The sequence below is a fragment of the Oncorhynchus keta genome, chromosome 29 (genome assembly GCF_023373465.1).
Source record: "Oncorhynchus keta strain PuntledgeMale-10-30-2019 chromosome 29, Oket_V2, whole genome shotgun sequence".
Lineage (NCBI taxonomy): Eukaryota > Metazoa > Chordata > Actinopteri > Salmoniformes > Salmonidae > Oncorhynchus > Oncorhynchus keta.
Genome location: NC_068449.1, coordinates 42,100,132 through 42,122,539, shown reverse-complemented (window position 1 = coordinate 42,122,539; position 22,408 = coordinate 42,100,132). Strand labels below are relative to the sequence as shown.

The 22,408-nt window shown below is 45.1% G+C and overlaps 1 protein-coding gene across 2 annotated transcripts in view; it reads left to right on the top strand.

Moving 5' to 3' along the window:
• LOC118370746 (catenin alpha-2) overlaps positions 1-22,408 on the top strand; it is a 724,633-nt gene that overhangs the window by 657,153 nt on the left and 45,072 nt on the right. For both annotated transcript variants that reach the window (XM_052486587.1, XM_052486588.1), the window contains exons 13-14: positions 10,523-10,674; positions 14,435-14,548. In XM_052486587.1, coding sequence (XP_052342547.1) covers positions 10,523-10,674; positions 14,435-14,548 — 266 coding nt within the window. The remainder of the gene's footprint in view (positions 1-10,522; positions 10,675-14,434; positions 14,549-22,408) is intronic.

Here is a 22,408-nt window from a genome sequence, read left to right as displayed (position 1 = left end):
GTAATATACTACTTTACTGTACTACTTTACTTACTGTACTACTTTACTTACTGTACTGTACTACTTTACTGTACTACTTTACTTACTGTACTACTTTACTTACTGTACTATACTACTTTACTGTACTACTTTACTTACTGTACTACTTTACTTACTGTACTATACTACTTTACTGTACTACTGTACTATACTACTTTACTGTCTACTTTACTTACTGTACTATACTTACTGTACTACACTTCTTTACTGTACTACTTTACATACCATATTACTTTACTGTACTATTTGTACTATATTACTTTACTTACTGTAGTACTTTACTGTACTACTTTACTTACTATACTATTTTACTGTACTACTTTACTATACTACTTTACTGTACTACTTTACTTACTGTACTACTTACTATACTATTTTACTGTACTACTTTACCATACTACTTTACTGTACTACTTTACTTACTGTACTATTTTACTGTACTACTTTACTTACTGTACTATACTTACTGTACTATACTTATTTACTGTACTACTTTACTTACTATACTACTTTACTGTACTACTTTACGTACTGTACTACTTTACTTACTGTACTATACTACTTTACTGTACTACTTTACTTACTGTACTACTTTACTTACTATTCTACTTTACTACTTCACTTACTGTACTACTTTACTTACTGTACTATACTACTTTACTGTTCTACTTTACTGTACTGTGCTACTTTACTTACTGTACTACTTTACTTACTGTACTATACTACTTTACTGTACTACTTTACTTACTGTACTACTTTACTTACTGTACTATACTACTTTACTGTACTACTTTACTTACCCCACTACTTTACTTACTGTACTATACTACTTTATTGTACTACTTTACTTACTGTACTGTACTACTTTACTTACTGTACTTCACTGTACTACTTTACTTACTGTACTTGAATACAATGTCTTGTCTTACGGATCAGTAACCATGATTCCTATATTTTTGCAAAATCATCACAATGTGATGCTTGTACACTGATACAAGGCTTTATTATGCAATAATGTACTGTAATGTACTGTTCTGTGGTGTAGTGTCGATGGATTCAACAGGGACGATTCATTTGAACCAAGTCAACACCATGGAGTTAACTGAGAGTTTATTGAAATTATAAGAATAAATCCTAATTGAAAATGATGGGCGTTTTCTCCCAATTCATAAACTCAGTTTCCAACTAAACTGAGTTGACATAGGTTGGTTGGTGTCAGTTCTAGCAACAGTTTCATAGTCATATTCAGAAAGTAGGCCCACGGGGATGGTTTCCCATTCACAGATTAATCCTAGTCCTGGATTTAAAAGTACTTTCAACTAGGCTTAGTTTTTGTCAGGAAGCCAGGCCATAGATTACTCTATTCTATATGTGTAAACAACAGGGCTAGCCTAGCACAGCACATCTGGGCAGATGCCACTGTGTGTAACTTGTTTAATGGTTGTTTGTGACTTATCGCCTCCGGTGGCGAGGGGCACTCGAGTAATGCTGATGGTCTCTTTCATTATCCCGGCAGAGGGGAAATAAACAGAGCAGCAATGTATTTCCCACCCTGCTAAAATGACTTGTAATGGGAAAGATGGAGGAGAGGAACGATGGCGGGATGGGGCTGCCAGGGTGAGGAAGGAGGAATGGGGTCAGGTTTGATACTCATCTCTAGGGGTGGACTAGCCTCGTGCTACCACACTGAGCTTGTGAGCTTGCATAGATAGTTAAACCTATTTTATGTAACCTCGCAAGACCAGTGTGCTAGTACGAGGCTAGGGTTGGACCACAGGTAATACCTTCCGCCTACATCTATTTGTTTAATCTTATTTTTTGCCTTTTCTTCATATTTTTTCTTCCAAGGCTAAGAATAAATCAAGTGTTGTCCTTGGATACCCTTAAAAGTGCATAAGTGTGAGCATGCTAATTGAACAGTTTGCTACTCTGCGGTGTATCCTGATTTAATCAATCCAGGCATAGCATGTAGGAACAAACTTCTTGTGTTTATTTCCTGACTGCAAAAGATCCCACTCCCGGTCTGAAAGCATACATGGAAATAGAACCCGCCACGTATGGAGTCGTCAAGCGTTGGGCCAATAACCGAAGGCCCCAAGTTGGAATCCATGAGCCGGCAAGTTGAAAAAAAAATCCCCCGTTCTGCCCTTGAGCAAGGCAGTTAAACCCCAACAACAACTGCTCTCCAGGTGCCGTGACGTGGATGATCGATTAAGGCAGCCCCCCACACCTCTCTGATTCAGAGGGATTGTGTCACGCCTTGGTCATTGTATTTTGTGTTTTCGTTATATATTTGGTCAGGCCAGGGTGTGACATGGGTTTATATATTGTATTTTCGTATTGGGGTTTTGTATTATTTGGGATTGCGGCTGAGTAGGGGTGTTGTATAGGCTTGGCTGCCTGAGGCGGTTCTCAATCAGAGTCAGGTGATTCTCGTTGTCTCTGATTGCGAACCGTATTTAGGTAGCCTGGATTTCACCGTGTATTTCGTGGGTGATTGTTCCTGTCTCTGTGTAGTTTCACCAGATAGGCTGTAATTAGGTTTCACGTTCCGTTTGTTGTTTTGTATTTTGTAATAGTTATTTCATGTATCGCTTTTTCCATTAAAGTCATGAGTAACCACCACGCTGCATTTCGGTCCGACCCCATCTTTCAACAAACGAAGAACGCCGTTACAGATTGGGTTAAATGCGGAAGACATATTTCGGTTGAATGCATTCAGTTGTGCAACTGACTAGGTATCCCCCTTTCCCTGTTCCACTGCAACACCTGGAATGCATCCCAAATGGTACCATTTTCCTATAACGTGCATTGTTTTCGACCAGAGCCCTATGTGCCATGGTCAAAAGTAGTTCACTATGAAGTGAATAGGGGACGTAAGTCATTTGGGATGCAAGCCTACTGTCATTGGAAAGCCCTGTCTGTACACGTCCACTGCAGTGTGTGTCTTCAACATGGAGGAGACACACACACACGGCAACAGACTTAATCTCTACTTTTAGGTGGCTCTGTGGCATGTTTTGGCCTGGGGCCTGCTCTGTCTGAGGCTACATTGGTGCCTCCTGAAAGCTGGCGGAAGAGACAGTGAGACGTGGAGGTGGAGAGGGAGCAAGAAAAACAGATGACATTTGGATGAGAGGAGAGGATGGAGTTGGTGGCGGAGAAGTGAACAGGTGGCTTCCCCGACTGCTGTTGCCTGTGCAAACTGCAGCCAGCACTCTGGGGTGTACTGTAGGACTGCCATCAAGTTAGAGTGAACAATTTCCAGGACTAGGCTTAATCTTGGTCCAGGAAGCCAGGCCATAGGTTCCTCTGTTCTGTTCTGTGTGTAAACAACAGGGCTAGCCTGGCCTAGCACAGCTGGCCCCGATGGCACTGTGTGACTTGTTTAATGGTTGTTTGTGACTTATCGCCTCCGGCGGCGAGGGGCACTCGAGTAATGCTGATGGTCTCTTTCATTATCCCGGCAGAGGGGAAATAAACAGAGCAGCAATGTATTTCCCACCCTGCTAAAATGACTTGTAATGGGAAAGATGGAGGAGAGGAACGATGGCGGGATGGGGCTTCCAGGGTGAGGAAGGAGGAATGGGGTCGGGTTTGATACTCATCTCTAGGGGTGGACTAGCCTCGTGCTACCACACTGAGCGTGCAAAGATAGTGAAACCTATTTTATATAACCTTGCAAGATCAGTGTGCTAGTACGAGACTAAGAGTGGACCAAAGGTAATACTTTCCGCCTCTATCAATTTGTTTACTCTTGTGTTTACTCTTCTTCTTTTTACTTCCAAGGCTAAGAATAAATCAAGTTTCGTCCCTGGTTGACCCGGTATCCTTAAAATAGCATAAGTGTGAAGCATGCGAATTGGACAGTTTGCTACCGCCGCGGTGTATCGCGATTTTAGGCCGAGATTAAATCAGATCGAGGGTGAACCGGCGAAAGCCGACACCCGCGTAGCTGATGTTTTGGCAGTGACGGAGGTGTTACTGCGTTGGACCTGTCAAATCGGTTAAGCAAGCTCTTGGATCATTGTCAGGAAGCCCACACCCGTCCCAGTTCAGAACGAGAAAGTGTAGGCTACAAAATAATGGAGGTTTCCATCAGCCTCATCCATGTGTAGATCACATCTCACATTCTGGTGTTCAAACATGTACACAAGGCTGCATTGGATTTCAATTGAATGCGACTCCATGCAGCCAAAGGCAATGTCCGCTTAAGGTATAATGCCGGGAGCCACTTTTGGATATCCCAGCTCGAACGCAGTTCCACATCCGACACCGCTTTGCGGATGCCGGTTAAAGTGGTTCTGCTTGAATTGAGCCCTTAATCAATCGGGGCTTAGCACGTAGGATCACACTATTTGTGTTCATTCCCTGATTTCAAAGGATCTCACTCCCTGTCTAAAAGCATACAAGGAAATAGAAGCCGACCACATATGGAGTTGTCAAACCACTGACTGTTCCACTGCAACACCTGGAATGTGTCCGAAATGGCATCCTGTTCCTATATAGTGCACTACTGTTAACCATGGTCCCTGGTCAGAAGGAGTAAACAAAAATACAATTGGGCACCGTTACAGCTTGCTGTAATTGGAAGGCCCTGTCCACCTGACTGGACATGTCCACTGCAGTGTGACAGCGGACACACACACACACACACACACACACGCACGCACGCACGCACGCACACACACACACACCCACACACACACACACACACACACACACACACACACACACACACACACACACACACACACACACACACACACACACACACACACACACACACACACACACACACACACACACACACACACACACACACACACACACACACACGCAAACACATATGGCAACAGACTAATCTCTACTTTAGGTGGCATTGTGGCATGTTTTGGCCTGGGGCCTGCTCTGTCAGAGGCTAAATTGGTGCCTCCTGAAATCTTGCGGAGAGACAGTGAGACGTGGAGGTGAAGAGGGGAAAAGAAAAACGGATATAAAATGGATGAGAGGAGAGCGAGAGGAGAGGAGCCAGTGGAGGAGGACTGAACAGGTGGTGTCCTGGGCCAGTGTTGCACTTTGTGTAAACTAAAGCCAGGTGTGTGTGGTGTGTGTTTGTGTATGTTGTAGGACTGCCAGCAAGTTAGTGTGTCCATCAGCTTCTGACCTGCCTGGCTGAGGTCTTCCAGAGAAGCCAGCCCAAGTCTGTGTCTGCGTGCATGTGCATATTCATGCTTGCCTGTATCTCCATGCGTATTTGTTTGTGTGAGCTTTTGTGCCTATGCATCTCTGTGTGCTATTAGCATGTCCTCGCCACTCAACGCTAGACGCTGTCACTCACCTCCCCTTTGACAGGTGTCAAATGGTCAAGCTGTCCATCCCGCTCTGCTTATTACATGTGTCTCACTTTTGACCCCTGTCACGTATTGGCCCAGTTAGATTTATAGTTTGGGATAGTACAGGCAGTCGGGCTGGGCTGGGCACATACACATGTGCCACCACCGTGCACAAACACACATACACACACACACACACACAGACAGAAAGACACACACACACACACATAGAAAGACACACACACACACACACACAAATGCACATACACATAGAAAGACACACACACACACACACACACACACACACACACACACACACACACACACACACACACACACACACACACACACACACACACACACACACACACACACACACACACACACACACAGAAAGACACTCACACACAGAAAGACACAGACACAGACACACAACACACACACATAGAAAGACACTCACACATACACAGGCAGACTGCACAACTCTATTAAGCTGAGCAATAGATTCCTGACAGACATTCTACTTCACACACACAGACCTGGGGATTGAGGCTTGCCCTTGAAGGAGGGGGTGTAAATCAATAGCCTCATAGGAAAGGGGTTATCTCTCTCTCTCTCTCTCTCTCTCTCTCTCTCTCTCTCTCTCTCTCTCTGTATTTCTCCTCTTTCTCTCCACCTGCATTTAAACTAATCTTCAGCCCCAGAATTTTTTATTTATTTTAAAACTTGATCATTAAGGTTTTTCCCAGAGAAGGTAGATTAAAAAGCTGATATATGGCCTAGTGTTGGGCCAATAACCGAAAGGTCGATGGTTCGAATCTCCGAGCCAACTAGGTGAAAAGTCTGTCGATGTGCTCTTAACCAAGGCACTTAACCCTCATTTTTCCTGTAGTCGCCTTGGGTGATTAGCGTCTGCTAAATGACTAAAATGTCATAAATTCGCTGGTTTTCCAGAAATCTTGGTTGGATGATTCTAGATTTCCCTGCTGATTCTGGGAATCTTCCAACCGGGATTTCAGGGGAAAACCAGGGAATTTATTGAAAGATCGCAACCCTAGTCATTACGCATGTTGCTGGAAATTGAATTTCCTCAAGGTTTGGTCATGCATGTCTACAATATGGGAGAGTAATTACTCACGCACACACACACACACACACACACACACACACACACACACACACACACACACACACACACACACACACACACACACACACACACACACACACACACACACACACACACACACACACACACACACACACACACACACACACACACACACACACAGAGATACAGACACACACACACACACACACTCAAAGTCATGTCATATTGTATTGAATGGCAGATAGGCCTATGTCAGTTCTAGCACAGGTTACATTCTGTTTTCCAACCAAAAGCAACTGATGGAATGACATTACAGAGGAGAGGACTGGAGAGTGTGATAGCTAAGTCAAGAATCTTGTCAGCTGTGCCAATTTACAGTACACCAGCTCCTACATGGCCACCAAGTTGCATCACCCTGCCCAGGTGTTTCCCACACTACACAGACACAGTATTTTGAAATGAGTCTCTCTCTCTCTCTCTCTCTCTCTCTCTCTCTCTCTCTCTCTCTCTCTCTCTCTCTCTCTCTCTCTCTCTCTCTCTCTCTCTCTCTCTCTCTCAGTTGTTATGATGATGGAATGGGGGGTTTTAGATAGAGGGAAAGAGACGAGAGAAGAGGAAAGAGGAGGGTGAGAAGCTTCTTCAGCAGCAGTGGGTGGGTGGTATCGAATAAAAGCTGACTAGTGTATTGGAGTAGGAATCAGCAGTATAGGATGTACAGCGAGGTGAGACAGTTTAGCTGAGGTTGGGGCGAACTAGACCGCCCAGAGAGAGACTTGTAGGAAGAAGTCTCAGCAGCAGCTAAATCAAAAAGGTGTGTGCGTGCGTGTGTGTGTGTGTGTGTGTGTGTGTGTGTGTGTGTGTGTGTGTGTGTGTGTGTGTGTGTGTGTGTGTGTGTGTGTGTGTGTGTGTGTGTGTGTGTGTGTGTGTGTGTGTGTGTGTGTGTGTGTGTGTGTGTACTTGTATGCGTGCATGTTTCTGATGGAGAGAGAGCAGTGGTTGGGGGCTGGAGATACTTCCGGTCAGACTTGGCAATGCACTCCCTCACTCCCTTCCCTCCCTCCCTTCCAAGAGGCGAAAACACAAATCACAGTGACGGCTCCGGTTTGAAGGTTAATGGTACGCTCTGCGATTTACAGCCGTTTTGTTTGTTTGTTGCGGAAGTGGGAAGTGTTTTTTGTTTTCCTATGAGGAGTCTATTATGTCACAATGCGAGCGGAGCTGTCCCTGTGTGATCTTAAGCCTCGAGGATGCCTTTGTTGGCTGCGTGGTGCCACACAGAACTTTAACAAATATTTAAGCATTCATTTCATTCATTGTACTTTCATGACTTTTCTCTTGATTATATAGTTGGGTTTAGGAAGAGGGAGAAACGTGGTCACGTCTAATTCCCTTTATCATTTCTCAACCGGAATGAGTGAAATTGCTCCATTACCATCAGCAGCATTCCTCATTAAGCGTCTCGGAGAACATTTATTTAAAAACCCTAGCCCTGCACAAAATTCCCAATAGCCTATTTTACGCTTATCCAGTAAGTGGATTAAACTGAAATGTAAAAATAAACTCAAATAACTTGAGAGAAGACAAATTAAAACAGTGTTTGGAGCACCTTTTATGTTTGTTGTGTAATAACCAGCCCCAATGTTTTTAAGACATACGTTTGTGTATTTTGTCTTATTTACCTGTCTGGCTTAAGCTTCTAATTGATTTTCGCCACTTCACGGTGAACAGAGAAGAGAGAGAGAGAGAGAGAGAGAGTAGAATTCCAATAATATCACACAGCGTGTTTGTCGGGGGATTCAGGGGCATATCCACTCGCACATTAAATCTTTGTTATTGTTGTCGTTCCCACCCCCCTCCATTAATTGTTTTCACCCTCCCTTCCAGCATTCTCATTAGACGTGCATCTTCTTCTTCTTCTTCTTCACCAGTGATCCGGAGCCCAAATTCAACCCCCTCTCCAATTCCATCCCTCTGATTGTATTTGTTTTATCATGCCTCTCTGAAATGTATTTCAACAGCCGCTCAGAGAGTATGATGTCAGGTTTTTGGTATTGTCTTTATGCATCAGAAGCTTTTTGCGAGTGCCTCTCGTCTTGTTGTACTGGCCCCCTTTTCTCCTCTGGAATATGGGACGACGACTCAGTGTAGACAGATAGTGAGTACAAGCTGTAGACCGAGGCGCTTGCTGCTGAATCTGAAATTGTGAAGGCGGCACGACATCCACTCGGATCGGGTACTGCGCGCGCGTGTGTGTGTGTGTGTGTGTGTGTGTGTGTGTGTGTGTGTGTGTGTGTGTGTGTGTGTGTGTGTGTGTGTGTGTGTGTGTGTGTGTGTGTGTGTGTGTGTGTGTGTGTGTGTGTGTGTGTGTGTGTGTGTGTGTGTGTGTGTGTGTGCTGTGCGTGTGCTGTGCGTGTGCTGTGTGTGTGTGCTGTGCGTGTGTCCCTGGTGTCCACTTGACAGTGAAAATGGGAACAGGCCGGCTCTAATCATGGCTCGATTCAATAACACAAGACTGGGTCAAACAAGGTTGTGTCAATCCACCTAAATATTGTTTTGTTCTCTCAGTCAGGTAGTTTAACCGTAACCCATTGATTTAGCTGTTACTGCTCAAGCAGAACCACAGCATTAAAACTATTATTAAAGGCCCAGTGCAGTCAAAAACACGCTTTCCTATGAGGTTGGAAATATACTGTTGAGATTGTGAAAATTATGATAATGGTCTTTTAGTGTAGGAGCTGTTTGAAAAGCCTGTTTTGGTGCGATGGAGCTTTTGCTTGTCTGTTGACATCACCAAGTGGTAAATTAGTTAATAGACCAATAGGAAAGAGAGTTCCAAAACTTTATGCCAATAACAGCTAGTTTTCCGTTTTCCCCTCCCCACTCAGACCACTTCCAAGACAGTCCTAGCCAAATTCTTGCTTGAGAAATTGCTCTTAGCTAAGAAGCTTTTTTAGTTTATTTTTGACCATTTTAATTCAAAACATCACAGTAAGGTACTGAATTGTTACCCAGAAAGTATTTGACATTGAGATAAAAATGGCTGCATTGGACCTTTAAACATTGCCTGCATCAGATCATCACGAGTCATCTGAAGATGATTATGTAGCTGTCCCATTCAACATGAATATTTTTGGCACGGTTGCACTGGCGTTTACTCAAATTCAACACCCCTTCTGTGAACGCACAAAGAACATACAGATGCTCCGTTGGCAACGCTTGCAACGCTAAATGCCAGTCATTGTTTTTGTCGGAGTAAGCAACTTTCTATTTTGCAGCCTTTTGTTTTGGCAATGAATTTTCAGCCTGTTAACTTGAGTGGCTGTCAAGCTAAAACTGACACACTAATAGGTGACCAAAGCTAGCACATTAGCAGCCTAGCACTCACGCAGTGATAGGCTGACAGACATCCGCCCCCCGGGTAGTGTAGCTAAGGTGAAACGGCTAATTGGCGTGCAAAGGGCGCTCGGGCGCCCCATCCCTTTGTTTTCAGATTTCTGGTGACATCTCGTCTTTTTTAGATTGACAGAGTCTGGGACCCCCGCTTCAGAAGATGTGTTTGACACTCAGAGTGTGTGTCCTTGGTTTGAGAATAGAACACACACACACGTTGTCTTACATTGACACACAAACGCAAGTCTCTTGTGGTATTCCACCTCTCTCAGATCAATGCCCCCCATGGGGAAAGAAACTTTTGAGGGATGTGACTTTTGAGAGAACTTTTGAGAGAAAACATTTCTCTTGTTTTTCACCTTTGTTTATCCTTATCTCTCTTTCTCTCTCTCTCTCTCTCTGTGTCTGTTTCACACACACACACACACACACACACACACACACACACACACACACACACACACACACACACACACACACACACACACACACACACACACACACACACACGGTGTAACATTCTAGTAGGACATGTTGTTTAAATAAACTAAGTGAGTGCACCTGAGTCAAGTAAGTTCTGGTCGCCATTCTCATTGTCCTTTATTTCTCTCCCTTTCCCTCCCTCTCTCTCTATCCCTTCTTCCAGTCATGCCCCGTTTCGCTGAACAAGTGGAGGTGGCCATTGAGGCGCTGAGCACAAACCCCCCACAGCCCTTCGAGGAGAACGAGTTCATCGACGCGTCCCGCCTGGTCTACGACGGCGTGCGTGACATACGGAAAGCCGTTCTTATGATCAGGGTATGTCCACTTCCTCATTTCCTCCTCTCACGCTTCTCAAAGCATGCTGGGAACAGACTCCGTACCAAATTACGCCGGCTGTTCCCATTATTAGGGCACTACTTTTGACCAGGGCTCATAAAAGGTTGTGCACTATATAGGAACATGGGTGCCATCTGAAGACACACTTATTCTCCCATTGACATCAATGCAAGAACAAGTGTACATTGGGATTCACCTTATTTTCTCATTTTCTTTCTCATTATTATCCAATTCCAAGAATGTGCCCTGCGTGAGGTCACATGGAACGTTCATTTTCCCAAGATGAATCACAAACAATCTCCCTGATTTGATGTCACGGTATGATAAATTAAATTGCATGGAAATTAAATGACAAAGAACTATACGCTTCATACGAAACCTTTTGGTGCAGTGTAACATGACATAAGACTTTAGGGCTGGTAGGAATAGACCACCTCCGTGGCCTTGTGGTTACAGTATCCACCCTGAGATTGCAAGGTTAGAGGTTCAATCCCTGGTCGAGTCGTACCAGACTCTAAAAATAGTACCTGTCACTCAGCATAAAGGAGATGGATTAGGGGTAAGTCCCTGAGATAGACTAGCTTCCTGGCCAGGAGGGTGCTAAGAAAATGGAATTAGGCTGCTACCCTATTCTGGCTCTGACAAGACTTGTATACTTATAACATAATACTGTAAGGCTAGATCCTTGGACTTTGTATTGATGTTACAAAAAAAGCCTATTACCTAGTGATTTTTATAGACTCAGCCACACCACACTGTATCCAGTATACTAGATGGTGTTTGGCTAGCATTTTTTTTCCTCTTCTCGTACCCCCCTTCTCCCAACACCACCGTGCAAATTAATTTTTTCAACTTTGGACTGCTGGAAAATTTCCCAGTGCTGTGGCGAGAAAAATCGAATTACGGGGAAATAATTTGATGTTGGTAAATCATGTAAAACAGGGGCTTTGAACGGACCGAGACCGACCCACCAGCCTCATAATCTATTTCCAAGTTCAATTACTCTTGGAGACTTGGAGGACTATCTATGATTTCTCGTCGTCGTGTCGCCTAACGTCCGTAATACAATGTGTAGCCTTTCATATGAAACGTCTGAAGGATGTTTTTGTGGTGTGCGTTTTCTTTTTTTTGCTCCCATGTAAACTGGTGTACATGGATTTCTTTAGAAAAGGATTTCTTTAGAACCTGCTGGCAGGGCCTAGTTGTAGCCTACAACAGCAAGGGATTATGGGGGCAATTCTTCACGGTGTTAATTTCTGAAGTTGAGTATGGTCGGGTGTGTGTGTGTAGAGCGTTAATAAAATAGCATTACAAACACACACACACACACTCAAGTACACACGTCCGCAGACATCTGCTATATGTCCCCTCCAGAAAATGGAACGTGCCACGCAATTCAACTAAAACAAGGCTTCAATGTTCACACTCATTTCCACACACAAAGGGAGCACATATCCGTTCTTCTGGGAACAAAGGGGAAATGATTAAGCTGCGGGAGGTGCATGCAAGTCAAACCTCACCCAGTGTGCGTCCCAAATGGCACCCTATTCCCTTTATAGTGCACTACTTTTGATCAGGGCTCATAGTGCTGTGGTCAAAAGTTGCGCACCCTACAGGGAATGGGCTGCCATCAAATAAAATGCAATTGTATTCCTCACATACTTTGTAAACAACAGCTGTGGACGAACAGTAAAACGCTTACTTATGGGCCCTTCCCAACAATGCAGAAGAAAAAAAAGAATACATTTACATTTACATTTAAGTCATTTAGCGATTACTTTATCCTATCTTAGGTATTCCTTAAAGAGGTGGGGTTTCAGGTGTCTCCGGAAGGTGGTGATTGACTCCGCTGTCCTGGCGTCGTGAGGGAGTGTGTTCCACCATTGGGGAGCCAGAGCAGCGAACAGTTTTGACTGGGCTGAGCGGGAACTGTACTTCCTCAGTGGTAGGGAGGCGAGCAGGCCAGAGGTGGATGAACGCAGTGCCCTTGTTTGGGTGTAGGGCCTGATCAGAGCCTGGAGGTACTGAGGTGCCGTTCCCCTCACAGCTCCGTAGGCAAGCACCATGGTCTTGTAGCGGATGCAAGCTTCAACTGGAAGCCAGTGGAGAGAGCGGAGGAGCGGGGTGACGTGAGAGAACTTGGGAAGGTTGAACACCAGACGGGCTGCGGCGTTCTGGATGAGTTGTAGGGGTTTAATGGCACAGGCAGGGAGCCCAGCCAACAGCGAGTTGCAGTAATCCAGACGGGAGATGACAAGTGCCTGGATTAGGACCTGCGCCGCTTCCTGTGTGAGGCAGGGTCGTACTCTGCGGATGTTGTAGAGCATGAATAGAGAAATAATAGAAAAGTAAGACACGTAGTAATGGAAGTAATAATAGATATACAATGAGTAACGACCGGTCAATGGAAACGATGGCGAAAAACATTATGGAAAAAAAAGCATTTAAAAAAAGGTTCAGATCAGTGCGTAAAAACACACAAAATTTGTCAGGAGCTCGTTAAACAATCGCTGTACACTAGCGCCATCTCCCATTCATTTTGGAACGCACGTACATTACCATCTTCTCCTCGTCTTCCTCGATGTACCACACAAAGAATAGATGTGCGAGATATTGACATTTGTAGGATATAGAGTCTGTAATCCTTCCTGCCTTTGTATGGTGTAGAAACGCATAACTGTAACGTCTTCATGTTTCGTGTGGTGGGTTTGCGAGAAATCGGTTTGTCTTCGAGAGAAGCGCCTCCAAAGCTGTTTTCAATAAAACCAGCTTTTTGGACTAGTGGCCTCTTCAGCTTGTAGAGGAGGTTGTTATGTCTGGAGATGAGGACAGTATAGACAATGTTTACAGTGTTGCCGGGATGATATTGTTGACAAACATTGTTGACAAACAGACAGATGGGCGACTGAGCCACTCATCCCACTCTTCTCTTCAGCTAACTGCCTCCCGATTGGCCCGGGAAGCCGCCCCAGATCCCTGCTCTTAATTGTTCGAACGCATGAACTGATTCGTCCCTGAGTCCTGCCAGTCTAGAACATCTGTCACGTCCCCACCCTGTCTCGCTGTGAGATAGCGGTTAGACACAAGTTGAAGATTGAAGAAGAAAAAACAAAATCGCGGAATCTCTTTAGGCCATTTACCCTCCCCGCCCTTTTCCCTTTGCACTGTTTGATCCCACGATTTCAGCGAGCTTTACAGTGCGCTTATGGTGCGTGGTGTAAACCACCACCGAGACTTCTTAAAAACAATGATGCAAGCGACTTGAAATCAGAGCAAGCTTATAAAAAAAATATTTAAAAAATCGGAATAATTCAACACAGGGAGATCTGACTTGCTGCTAATTGTGTGACATCTCCCGCCAGCCGCCCCTCACGTGGCGGGAAGGCCTATCTGCACTCAGACTCTGACTAAGAACAGACTCAACCCAGGACGCAGAAGGAGAAGTGTGCGAGGGAGACGTACAGTAGAGGGAGTGTGGAGATAGAGATGTGTCTGAGGACTGATGTATTAAATATCTGTGTCGTGTGACACTGCAGCTGTTGACCTAATAGCCATCATGTTTTGTTATCTCTCTCTCTCTCTCTATATATATCGCTCTCTCTTTCTCTCTCTCGCCTACATCTACTATTCTTTCATTTCTCTTCTCATCTCCCACAAACACCTTTCCCTTCTCTCCCTAATACTTTCTCCTTCTCTCTCTTTAATTTCCCTCTACACCCCCCCCCACAATTCTCTGTAGACACCTGAGGAGCTGGAGGATGACTCAGACTTTGAGCAGGAGGACTACGACGCCCGCAGCAGGACCAGTGTCCAGACAGAGGACGACCAGCTCATCGCCGGACAGAGCGCCAGGGTGAGTGGAACTCTAGAACCAGCTCTCAAACCCCACTAGAACCATACATACACCCCACTCTAGAACCCGCTCTGGAATATTCCATAGCACTCTGCATAGATCATTTCAACATGACTGAGTCGGAAATGGGACCCAGTATAGTGCACTACTTTTGAGTCAAGAGGTGCACTGCGTCGGGAATAGGGTGCCATTTCAGATATGCCCAAGGATACCCCTATTTTTTTCCCAAAGGCCTCTGCTCCAGTCAGTGGGGTGTCCCAATGCTCATAATGTAAAGGTCAACCCAGTCCCTCAATCACTTGTGCACACTATCGTATTGACTCAAACTGTGCTGTGCTGGCTCAGGTATTTTCCTTTCACATTGTTGTATTGTTGTAGTGTGTCCTATTTCAAGTCGGCCTTCCCTTTCATTGCCTAAAGCTCTTGCACCACTTCAGTTTCTCTCATGTTCAACATAATATAAGTTCCCAGTGAGTTCTTCGCTAGGATCAACGCCACTATTGTACTATTTCAATATCACAGGATTCCATCATATGGTAAACGAAAAGCACATTGAAATGTTCACAGCCTAATTGATGATTGTTTTGAAGTGATTAAAGCACGATCCCACTCTGGAGGAGAGACAGGTGTAAAATTGCAAGAGCAAATGAAGCTGTGGCAATTATCGTATCCCCCCTCCGATATTACGGGGAACGCACACTCGACGCGTGCCAAGCCTGGATGGCGCCAGCGATCACCGGGGCTTTGGGCTTTGCGCACATTAGCATTTTTTCCCCATGTATTATTTGTACACCGGGGCCCTGCTTAAAGTACATGAAAGGGTATCAGTGCTTGCCACCCCTACAGCAGGGAGAGTGGTTGGGGTTGGTGCATGGTGAATGGATTGTGGAATACCGGGTGGTAGGAAAAGGTTTGGTCTCATGTCTACTGCTGCTAGGAAGCCTTCGTCAGAGAGAGAGAGAGAGAGAGAGAGAGAGACTCATAAACACACACAATCAATCAAATGTATTTATGAAGCCCTTTTTACATCAGCCAATGTCACAAAATGCTGGACAGAAAACCAGCCTAAAACCCCAAACAGCAAGCTATTGAGATGTAAAAGCACGGTGGCTAGGAAAAACTCCCTAGAAAGGCCAGAATCTAGGAAGAAACCGAGAGAGGAACCAGGATCTGAGCGGAGGCCAGTCCTCTTCTGGCTGTGCCGGGTGGAGATTATAACAGAACATGGCCAAGATGTTCAAACGTTCATAGATGACCAGCAGGTTCAGATAATAATAATCACAGTGGTTGTAGAGGGTGCAACAGGTCAGCACTGGAGTAAATGTCAGATGGCTTTTATATTTACTCTGGAGTAAATGTCAGATGGCTTTTATAGCCAATCATTCAGAGTTAGAGACAGCAGGTGCTATAGAAAGAGAGTCCAAAACAGCAGGTCCGGGACAAGGTAGCACGTCCAGTGAACAGGTCAGGGTTCCATAGCCGCAGGCAGAACAGTTGAAACTTGAGCAGCAGCACGGCCAGGTGGACTGGGGACATCAAGGAGTCATCAGGCCAGGTAGTCCTGAGGCATGGTCTTAGGGCTCCGGTCCTCCGAGAGAAGAGAGAGAGAAAGAGAGAGAAAAAAGAGAGAGAATTAGAGGCATACTTAAATTCACACAGGACAGGGCCTCCCGGGTGGCGCAGTGGTTAAGGGCGCTGTACTGCAGTGCCAGCTGTGCCATCAGAGTCCCTGGGTTCGCGCCCAGGCTCTGTCGTAACCGGCCGCGACCGGGAGGTCCGTGGGGCGACGCACAATTGGCCTAGCGTCGCCCGGGTTAGGGAGGGCTTGGTCGGTAGGGGTGTCCTTGTCTCATCGCGCACCATGATGCTGGGCGCAGTGTGCGCTAGCCAAGGTGGCCAGGTGCACGGTGTTTCCTCCGGCGCATTGGTGCGGCTGGCTTCCGGGTTGGATGTGCACTGTGTTAAGAAGCTGAGACAAGATAGTAGCTACTACTACAATTGGATACCACGAAAAAGGGGTAAAATTAAATAAATGTAAAAAATTCACATAGGAGTGTGACTGTTTGAGGTTGTGGACAGGTGTCTTTTATACTGATAACAAGATCAAACAGGTGCCATTAATACAGGTAACGAGTGGAGGACAGAGGAGCCTCTTAAAGAAGAAGTTACAGGTCTGTGAGAGCCAGAAATCTTGCTTGTTTGTAGGTGACCAAATACTTATTTTCCACCATAATTTGCAAATAAATTCATAAAAAATCCTTCAATGTGAATTTCTGGATTTTTTTTCCCTCATTTTGTCTGTCATAGTTGAAGTGTACCTATGATGAACATTTACAGGCCTCTCTCATCTTTTTAAGTGGGAGAACTTGCACAATTGGTGGCTGACTAAATACTTTTTTGCCCCACTGTATAACAGACTGACCCTAGCCCCCCGGCACATAAACTATTGCAGCATAAATACTGGAGGCTGAGACAGGAGGGGTCGGGATACACTGTGGCCCTGTCCGACGACACCCCTGGACAGGGCCAACAGGCAGTATACAACCCCACCTACTTTGCCAATGCACAGCCCCCACAACACAAGAGGGATATCTTCATCCACCAACCTACTACCCTGAGACAAGACAAGAGTATAGCCCACGAAGATCTCCCCCACGGCACTATCCCGAGGGGGGCGCCAACCCAGACAGGAAGATCGCGTCAGTCACCCAAGCCACTCAAGTGACGCACCCCTCCTTGGGACATCATGGAAGAGCACAAGTAAGCCAGTGACTCAGAGGGGAACTGGCCAGGCAGAGACAGCAAGGGTGGTTCGTCGCTCCAGTGCCTTTCCATTCACCTTCACACCCCTTGGCCAGACTACCCTCAATCATAGGACCTACTGAAGAGATGAGTCTTCAATAAAGACTTAAAGGTCGAGACAGAGTCTGCGTCTCTCACATGGATAGGCAGACCACCAGAGCTCGATAGGAGAAAGCTCTGCCTCCAGCTGTTTGCTTAGATATTCTAGGGACAGTAAGGAGGCCTGTGTCTTGTGACCATAGCGTACGTGTAGATATGTACGGCAGGACCAAATGAGAAAGATAGGTAGCATCAGGCCCATGTAATGCTTTGTAGGTTAGCAGTAAAACCTTGAAATCAGCCCTAGCCTTAACAAGAAGCCAGTGTAGAGAGGCTAGCACTGGAGAGAATGATCAAATGTTTTGGTTCTAGTCATGATTCTAGCAGCCATGTTTAGCACCAACTGAAGCTTATTTAGTGCTTTATCCGGGTAGCCGGAAAGTAGAGAAATGCAGTAGTCTAAACAAGAAGTGAGAAAAGCACGGATTCATTTTTCTGCATCATGCTTGGACAGAGTTTTGCAATGTTACGAATATGGAAAAATAGCTGTCCATCAACTATTCTTGATATGTTCGTCAAAAGAGAGATCAGGGTCCAGAGTAACGCCAAGGTCCTTTTGAGATGACTGTACAACCATCAAGATTAATTGTCAGTTCCAACAGAAGATCTCTTTGTTTCTTGGGACCTAGAACTAGCATCTCTGTTTTGTCCGAGTTTAAAAGTAAAACATTTGCCACCATCCATTCTCCTTATGTCTGAAACACAGGCTTCCAGGGAGGGCAATTTTTGGGCTTTACAATGTTTCATCGAAATGTACAGCCGTGTATCATCTGCATAGCAGTGAAAGTTAACATTATATTTCCGAATGACATCACACAGAGGTAAAATATATTGTGAAAACAATAGTGTTCCCGAAAACGGAACCTTGATGAACACTGAAATTTACAGTTGATTTTTCAGAAGACAAACCCATCCACAGAGACAAACTGGTATCTTTCCGACAGATAAGATCTAAACCAGGCCAGAACTTGTCCGTGTAGACCAATTTTGGTTTCCAGTCTCTACAAAAGATTGTGGTGATCGATGATATCAAAAGCAGCACTAAGGTCTAGGAGCACGAGAACAGATGCAGAACCTTGGTCTGACGCCATTAAAAGGTAATTTACCACCTTCACGAGTGCAGTCTCAGTGCTATGATCGGGTCTAAAACCAGACTGAAGTGTTTCGTATACATAGTTTGTCTTCAGGAAGGCAGAGAGTTGCTGCGCAACATCTTTAAAACATTTTTTGGAGATGAATGGATACAGGCCTTATTACTACAACTTTTAGTGAGTTTGTTTATTTTATTCAACACAGGATGGTCAAACACAGGAAGCAGCTCTTTCGGTAGTTTAGTTGGGATAGGGTCCAGTATGCAGCTTGAAGGTTTAGAGGCCAAGACTATTTTCATCAATGTGTCAAGAGATATAGTATTAAAACACTTGAGTGTCTCACTTGATCTTAGGTCCTGGCAGTGTTGTGCAGAGTCAGGACAACTGAGCTTTGGAGAAATACGCAGATTTAAAGAGGAGCCCGTAATTTGCTTTCTAATGATCATGATCTTTTCGTCATAGAAATTCATAAATATATCACTGCTGAAGTGAAAGCCATTCTCTCTTGGGGAATGCTGCTTTTTAGTTAGCCTTGGGACAGTATCAAAAATCAATTTTGGATTGTTTTTATTCTCCTCAATTAAGTTGGAAAAATAGGATGATCGAGCAGCAGTGAGGGCTCTTCGATACTGCACGGTACTAGCTAGTCGGAAGAGTTCCAGTTTGGTGTAGCGCCATCTCCGTTCCAATTATCTGGAAGCTTGCTTCAGAGCTCGGCTATTTTCTGTATACCAGGGAGCTAGTTTCTTATGACAAATGTTTTTTGGTTTTATGGGTGCGTCGGAGGGAGTCTGGAAGGGCATCTAGGAATCTTTGGCTTGTCCGAGAATTTTGATGATCTTTGGTTGGGGTCTGAGCAGATTATTTTTTGAGTTTGCAAACATAATAAAATGGTATATAAATATATGTATTTTTTTTACCCCCTTTTTCTCCCCAATTTCGTGGTATCCAATTGTTAGTAATTACTATCTTGTCTCATCACTACAACTTCCGTACAGGCTCAGGAGAGACGAAGGTCGAAAGCCATGCGTCCTCCAAAACACAACCCAACCAAGCCGCACTGCTTCTTAACACAGCGCGCATCCAATACAGAAGCCAGCTGCACCAATGTTTCGGAGGAAACACCGTGCACCTGGCGACCTTGGTTAGCGTGCCCGCCACAGGAGTCGCTGGTGCGCAATGAGACAAGGATATCCCTAACAGCCAAACCCTCCCTAACCCGGACGACGCTAGGCCAATTGTGCGTCACCCCATGGACCTCCCCATGGCCGACTGCGACAGAGCCTGGGCACGAACCCAGAGTCTCTGGTGGCACAGTGTCCTGGATGATTATTTTTTAAGTCTAACACTACGGGTAATGGAGTCACCATTGACTAGGGTGTTCAATTTATCAGAGCTAATGCTGGGAGGCTTTGGCGTCTCAGACCCTGTAACTGGTGAAGGAGAGACCAGAGAATTCTCTGACTCTGATTCTGACTCTTTTCTTAATGGCGAGAACCTGTTGAAAGTTTATGTCGGCTGAATGAGCGACACCGGTTGAACATTCCTACAGCATTCCCTTCCAGAAGCCATGAGAAAATTGTCCGGCTGCGGGGACCATGCGAGGGGATTTATACTACTATCTTTACTTACTGGTGGCACAGACGCTGTTTCATCCTTTCCTACAATTAAATGACAATTGCGTCTGAAGCTGGGCTTGCAGCACAGCTATCCTCGCCTTAAGGTGATCATTCTCCTGGATATTATGAGTACAGCGAATGCAATTAGAAGGCATAATGTTACTGTTACTACATAGCTTCGGCTGGTGAAGATCCTGTAGAACCATGTCCAGATAAAGCGTCCGGAGTGAAAAAGTTGAATGAAAACATTCAAGCGAGGGAAAAATAAAACATATAAAACCATAAAGTTGGCAAGTAGCAAAAAAATGTGAGCAACAAATCTCACAGCAGCACGTAAACAAGTCTACAAGTTGTGACCGGAAATGACGATAACGGAAATGACAATGTTTGCTGTACGGAGCACACACCACCACCACGTCTCTCTCCAAACGAAACAGTCAAAAAGTTGAAAGGAGTGGAAAATAAACTAAGAGAACGGTTGTGTCAAACTCCATGATTATAACACCTAGCTTTGGCCATAAGGCAGGCACAGTACTGTACTTTTGGGAGCACAGACGGCCATTGTTCAGGGAGATTGGTAGGGGGTTCCGGCAGGGGGTCCTGCGCCTGTTTTGCCAGGATGAGAAGTGGGGACAGTTGGGTCTCATCGAATCCCACTGAGTCATCCCACGGTGTCCCGTGGCTCACACACGAGCACACACACAACCACGACCCCCTGCAGCGAGGGCCATCTGAGCGCAAGCGCGTTCACACAGAGTTTAACAAGTGTCTTTATGTTCTTTGCAACTGTGTGAGTGGGCTATACCTCCTGCTGCTAGTAAGTTTGAGGTGCATGCTCCTGAGTCACATGTTGAAAATGGATGCCACTTGACATAAATGGGTGCTATTCATTTAGAAATGTAGACATGGACTTGATATGTACACATGCTTGCTATCACACTCACACACACACATGCACGCACGCATATACACACGCACGCATGCACACACTCACATACACACACATACAGTATATTAGCTCATAGGCGATACATACTTACTGTACACACACACACACAAACACGCACACGTACACTCACATTTTCACATAGACACACACACATAAAAGATGTGGTTAGCCTTGCCACAGGTGTCCTGTCCACTCGCCCTGGCCTGTCATGCCACGGTAAACCCTATTTACCTTCTCACGTTAATGTGAAGGGAGTACCAATTGGCACACCACAGCGTGTGTTGTTATTAGAATAGACCAGAAGAAAGGTGATCAGCCATCTTCTGTGTCATCTCAGTGTGAGCCGACATGGCGAGCATGTCCAGGTTCACGCCCACTGTTCCTTTCATGTGTAGGGTATCATGCAGCACACACAGACAGCGCTGACACGAGGTTATCTACTCCCCACTGGGGGAAAAATGGTTCAATCAATCACATAATTTCAACCAAAAAGAATTCAATGTGATGACGTTGAATCAATGTGGAAAACTGATTGGATTTGCAAAGTGTTATCAATGTAAGGAATTATGTTGTTTTTTTTTAACCTAAGTCCAATGAAAGGGTGAAATGTTTGCATGATTTCACGTTGAATTCACGATAGTTGACAACTCAACCAAATGTAAATCAAAACTAGACGTTTAACTGGCGTCTGCGCCCAGTGGATCTCTCTTTGTGTCAAACACACAGAAACCACTAAGTTAGCCCTCTCTCTCTCTCTCTCTCTCTCTCTCTCTCTGTGTGTTCACACTGATGTGCAACACATTCTGACACTACAGGTGTGAGGCAAAGGATATTTTTTTGTTAATTTGACTGCACGACAATTATTACACCGCCATTGTGTGGAGTCTCCAGTGTGAACAAGGCTTTATTTAACTTGCTTTCTCTCCCTCTCACTCTCTCTCTCTCTCTCTCTCTCTCTCTCTCTCTCTCTCTCTCTCTCTCTCTCTCTCACTCTTCCCTTTTCTCTCTCTCTGTTCCCCCCCTCTCTCTCAGTAATCCGGGGCGGCCCCGAGAGCCTTTGTTCCTCCAGCGGCTTTTTCTGGTGCAGTGCTCCACTTGTCACTTCTATTATACTTATGCGTAGAGCTGAGTTATTAGAATCAAACATGCATAATAAGATGAGCGAGCAAACACACACCTCTCTCTCGCTCTTTTCTTTTTGTCGTTCACAGACAGAAATACTCACACAGAGACAGAAAAGACACAGACACACACACGCACACAGAGACATACACATACAATGGCTTGTGAAAGTATTCAC